A 6,000-nucleotide genomic window follows, 5' to 3' on the forward strand; every position below is an offset into this window, starting at 1 on the left:
GACTGCACGGTAGCCTGTGACACAGGCTATGTTCCAAGAAGTACAGGCTAGATGTGTTCTAGTCTAACACTACTGTCATGCCACACATTTTCCTTTTCTTAACTGTTTTTGGTGGTGGTGGTGGTGGCGGTGGTGGTGGTGGTGGTGGTGGTGGTGGTGGTGGTGGTGGTGGTTTTGTTACTGCTGTCTTCCTACAGGGGTGGTATTGGGGGTCACACCCAGGATTTCACACATGCCTACTAAACTACATGCATGCCTACTAATCTACATTCCCAACCTGTAAATGTTCTGGAAAATTCATATTCACATGCTTCTGTTAAAAGTGAGTTTATCAAAGAAGCAAAACTATTTATCTACTATTCAGTGATGTCAGTAGACTAAATGTGAGCAATCACTACTGTATGAAGAATCCATTTTCAAACAAAACAAACTCAATAAACCCTGTAGATCTTAACGTGTTTTTGAGACATGATCTCTCTTTGTAGCCCTGGCTGGCCTAGAACTTGCTATATACACCAGGCTGGCTTCAAACTCAGAGTTCAGCCTATCTCTGACTCCTGAGTGCTAGGATTAAAGACATGTGCCACCACACCTAGCAGACTTCGACTCTTATAAGCCTCTCAAATCCTCACCTAAGTATTACTATTCTTACCCTCAATAAATAGTTCCCAAAGGCCAGTCTAATATTCCCGATATAATTACTACTATATGCCTTCAGAGGTCTTAAAATTTCACTAATGATCAATTAACATTTCAATGGATTTATATTAACTGCATGATACAGAGACTATTAGAAAAGAAGTCTTCAAAGGTTTCCTTAAACTGCTTAATTTTTGTTTAAAATGGATCAGTGAGCAAGAGCTCTTACTACACAAGGATGAGGGTCTGAGTTCAAATCCCTAGTACCCATGAAAAACCAGGTACATGTCTGTCAACCCACTGCTTTGGGTGGCAGGAACAGCAGGATCTCTGAGGCCTGCTGGCCGTCAGCCTACAAGATCTTGTCTCAAAGGACTAAAGTGAAGGGTGATACCTGAGGTTTCCTCCACGCTCCACATGTATGTATGCACCTACACAAACATATACAACACACAAACACACACACAAATGCACAAAAAAATTTATCAATGGGTAAAGAAATTCTTATAGGTGAACTTGGTGGGGCATACTTACAAACTCACCTAAGCATGGCCAAAGCTGGAAGACCACCAGGAATTCAAGGCCACCCTGGACTATATAAAGTCTATTTTTTGTTTCCAAATAAACCATTATAAAAACTTTAAATTTTGAATGTGAGTATGTAAGTACATATACACATGCACATACCTTTTTGTTGTTGTTGTTTTGTTTTGTTTCAAGATAGGGTTTCTCTGTGTTGCCCTGGCTGGTCTCAAACTCAGAGATTCCCCCTGCCTCTGCCTCCTGAGTGCTGGGATTAAAGGCATGCTCCACCACTGCCCAGCTACATATCTTTTTAAAAATTACATATTATATAGTCTTATGACTCTAGTCCAGGATGACAATCATACTTACTTGACCTTTTAAACAACCAAATCAAAGAAATCTTTTTTCTTTTTTTACAATTTACCTGTTGATGGTGAAATACAATAGTCATCTTCCACAGACTGGCCATACAAATCATCTTCTTCAAAATCTAAAACAAAAAAAGATTCATTTACAAGTTCAGTCAGTCTTCTATATTTTTGAGCAAACACCTGAATTATCTACAAAATATATTAAAATATCAACTTTCAAGGAACCTGAATGTCTATTTTCCCACAAATTCCAAGAATTCTACCCACAAAGTAGATATTTACGAACAATCTAAATTACTGACAATCTATACTTTAAAAAAAAAAACCACACACATACATAGGCCTTCTGTTTTAAGCTAATTGGGCTTTATTTGATTTTCTCACACATTTCATGTGATCAAAAACCAGTAATAATCCTATAGATAAAATATGTGAATTGTCTAATAGTTCACAGAACCTGAGGTAAGCCACCCTCTTCTCTCTAGGCAAACATCTTTACAAAACTGGGGGGGTGTAGGGTATACACTCCAACCATAAAGTCACTCCTCATGGAGAACAGGAAGCCCAATTCCCATGACCATTAAGTCTTCAAGTGGAGTATGCAAGTGGAGTAAGTCATTCTTAACGGAGTATATTCTTGGTTGAGATTTTCCAAGGTTGCTTCTCTCTCTGGGTAGGGCTCCAGAAGGCTTCCCTGCCACCTTTACCTTCAGCAGCCTCCTCTAATTTCTTATCTTCAAAGTATAACCCATGTTTCAATGCATGAGAAGTTACAGCTCCTTCCAGGAAAAACTTAGTTTAGCTAAGTGCCTGGCATACATGAGGCAATAAATTGATGTGTTCCCAAGTTGATGACCTGAAGGAACATGAACTTATACTAGAGACCATTAGAGAGACATTTGCAGTACAAAGTGTGCACATTTCCAGCTCTGTCAACGCCCAAAGTCTAACAGCCCAGAAGAGGATGATTACAAAACTGTATGATGAATGTTCAACACGAGAAATACAGAGCAATCTGGGAACACATATGTGAAAACTAGAATTTCCCCCAAGAATAGAACATTCAAACCAATTCCAAAGAAGAGAGTTAGCCATCTTTCTAGGGCATTTATACAGCAGGAACAGCATAAATTAAAGGTTAAGACCAAATGTCATGGCAATGGAAATTTGTATGACTGCTACTGCCAGATAAAACTATGTAAATAAACTAAATAAAACCAAACTGTAATCCCAAATTTAAAGATGTCATTCACAACCCCCTCCCCCTAAAAAAGTGATCAATCACTTTTAACAAATCACTTTTACTAGTTCAGATGACCTAAAGTGCTACAGTATTAAACATATGAAGAAAATTCTCTGAAATCTTCCTAACGTGGTCCATTTCTTCAAAATATTGGCGTGAGACACCTAAGGTATCACACCAGCTACTGGACTAGACACAAAATTAAAGTAGGGCTTTTAAACTCGCTGAGACAGGCTGCAAATGTAAAATGTTTGCTTGCCCATTATGCACAAAGCCCTAGGTTGCAATTGCTGGTACTACATAAACCAAGCCTGCCAGTCCATGACTATCATCTATGTCTTGGGAGCCAGAATCAGCAGCAGGAGCATTAGGAATTCATCATCCTTGGCTATATAGTGAACTTGAGTGCAACACAGGCTACATGAAACTCTGTCTCAAAACAAAAACAAGAAAAAAAAAATAACAAAAACTAGCAGTTAAGAAAAATACTCCAAATCACACAGAAAAACAAAATAGGTGTTACAAAGAGGAACCAACAGGTTTTAGACCTCAAAATTGAATATACCTAATAAAATTGAAATACTTTTATGAATTCTTAATTACTGAAAGTCCAAATGGAAGCCTAACTGGGAAGAAGACCAGACATTGAAAATAAATTACACTTTCGTAAGCAGGAAGGGAGAAACACCCATGACAGGACAGGACAGGCTTGGTTATGATGTCACCAACTGTTACAAAGAAATAGAACCTGATCTCAGGGAGCCAAGCTAAGAAGGTATTTAGCACTGACTCTCAGAGGACACAGGACTCTACTCAAATACTTCACCCAGAAATCCTGATCCTTTCTGATCTAAAGGTTCTCTTCTACAATGCTCCCACAGCACTGTCATTACACGGTGTGGAATCTCTCGTTTTAAGCAGCTGCTCCTTTTAGACACTCCTGAACAGCTTAAGCAGTACTCTAAGCACTCAGTTATCACTGAGTGGGAAAATAAATTACTAAAAAATGGGTGTCCTTTATTTCATATCTACAAAATCCCTCCCAGTCTAATGTCATTTCTCAGTGGTGGTGGACTGCAAGGCATTTTATACATTTACTACAATATTCTGACAGTGAATATCTGCAAAGTAAGACACTCCAGACTGGGCCGCAGTCTCCAAATGCAGCAGTAGTTGTCCAACCCTGTCTGAGTACACTGATGCTCACAATCTCCCAGGGGTGCCAATGACAACCGACTTCTTCCACATAATATGTTTTCCATTTTACAAAGCAGTAGGTCTTTACTCCGGCTGCATTAGTTCAATTTGTTTTGTTTTTAGCTTCTATGATGCTTGGTAATAGCTATTATTATACACTCATGGCTTGAGGTAGCCTTCCTAAAACCACTTTTAGCTTAACTCCTTGAGACCATTAATATACATATGTTTTTTCATAGAAAAAAAATCAGTGAGTCCTTTTCCACGACCTCCCTAGTGTTGATTTTCATTTCCATTTTGAAATATATTTATATTAAGTGTTATCAGTCAACAATTGAGTATACACTAGAAGATCAGCAAATCGACTTAATCCCTTGAGCCTTTTAAACCTGAATCCTTTCTGTTTCTTACGTCCCCAATTTTGAAGTTCGTGGGACATTCGGGTCAAGCGAGGTTCTGCAGTCAAGGCGCACGAACACAGGCAAAAACATTATATAAATCTAACAGTTTTGGGGGGGGGGGGCGCACGTCTGAAGGAGGGCTTGTGAGACAACTGGCACGTGAGTCCCCAAATGAAACAATAAGAGGTAACGCTTAGATACCACACAGCCTCGGACGCCAACGTCGCCAAACATCTGTAGGCCCTGGAGAGATGCTACACTGTCCCCCGTCCGTAAATAAGGTCAAGCCAGGGGGCAGAAATCACGCTATCTTCCTTCCCGGGGGCTCTGACGGCCTACCCTTTCCCGCTCCTTCTGCCCTCCTCACCACAAACACCAGTTCTAGTACGGCTCCGGGGGTCCGCACGCCAATCCAGGCGGATGTCAAGAGGCCAGGGTCCCAGCTGGAACGGCTAAGATGACGGCCCGGCGCGGCCCTGCCACCCACCTTCATCGTAGTTGTAGCCTCGGACGTTCCGATGCCGGGCCATCGCGGCACACAGGGCGTCAGCCACAGTCCCTTCCAAAGAACTCGGCTCAGACACGGAGAAGGCGCCAACGGCGGGCTGGAGCCCTCTTCCGCGCCATCTTGGCTTCCGCCAGGCCTCTGCGCCGAGCGTCTGCGCAGACGCGACGTCATACCCGCGCACGACGCGACGGCAAGCTCTCAGGGTCACAGCGGGCCTCCCGAGAACGCATGCGCACTCGCGAGCCGGCGGGGTGGTGCGAGGCCCCGCCCACCAGCAAGTCGACTGACGTGGATTGGCCACACCGGAAATTCTTTCAGCTACCTCCCCGCTCTGGATTTGCAGTGAACTGTGTAAGCGGGGGTCTCCGACCTCCACCAGCGTTCAGGATTATTTTCCAGATGTGGTTTTTGATTATCTGGAAGGCTGCCTCATTTTCTCAATAAGAGCAAGGACTCAGCCGGAAGGTGGTGGCGCACGCCTTTAATCCCAGTACTCGGGAGACAGAGGCAGGCGGATGTTTGTGAGTTCGAGGCCAGCCTGGGCTACAGAGCGAGATCCAGGAAAGGGGCAAGGCTACACAGAGAAACCCTGTCTCGAAAAAAAAAGAAAAGAAAAGGAGCAAGGACTCTGTTTCAGCTTTTAGATTTTAGGTAAACTCAACTGGCAGACAACAAACTTGTGTAAATATGGCATAATAATTAGTCCAAGCTGTGGAGGGAGCAAGACTTTGAACGAGTAATTAAAATATAACAACACTGGGTGACTATGCTTTGTGGGTAACTCATGGTTTCAGATATGGGCTCCATCTTCCATTAACAACTCTACTAAACAACTGTCTGGCCTTAGCTAAGTAAACTATTTTCATTAACACGGATTAATTAAGAAAGATGCCTTAGGTGTTGATTGAATACACAAACATGTGAACTTGCTGAGAGCGCCTAGTACAGCTTTTCAGACACAGCGGTAGCCTTGGATGCTTATGATGTAATACATAATGCATAAATCTATAACCTGTTATTAAACATCCTCATTTCGTAAAACATAAGGCTAATAGTGCTGTGTAAAAACATCAACCTCATTATGGTACAGAACAGGCCGCTTTGTTGTAGCTTGTT

At 42.2% G+C, this 6,000-nt stretch overlaps 1 protein-coding gene across 2 annotated transcripts in view; it reads right to left on the minus strand.

Moving 5' to 3' along the window:
- Positions 1–5,062, minus strand: part of Hbs1l (HBS1 like translational GTPase) — a 72,650-nt gene extending 67,588 nt beyond the window's left edge. The window contains exons 1-2 of one of the 2 annotated variants that reach the window (XM_036168621.1): positions 4,864–5,056; positions 1,589–1,654 (exon numbers count right to left, since the gene is read on the minus strand). In XM_036168621.1, the coding sequence (XP_036024514.1) occupies positions 1,589–1,654; positions 4,864–4,906 (109 nt within the window). In that variant the 5' untranslated portion in view covers positions 4,907–5,056. Of the gene's footprint in view, positions 1–1,588; positions 1,655–4,863 lie in introns of both variants that reach the window. The other variant, XM_036168622.1, reaches the window with a different exon arrangement.
- Between the last annotated feature and the right edge of the window lie 938 nt (positions 5,063–6,000).

This window comes from Onychomys torridus, chromosome 19 (assembly GCF_903995425.1).
Source record: "Onychomys torridus chromosome 19, mOncTor1.1, whole genome shotgun sequence".
NCBI classification, from domain to species: Eukaryota; Metazoa; Chordata; class Mammalia; order Rodentia; family Cricetidae; genus Onychomys; species Onychomys torridus.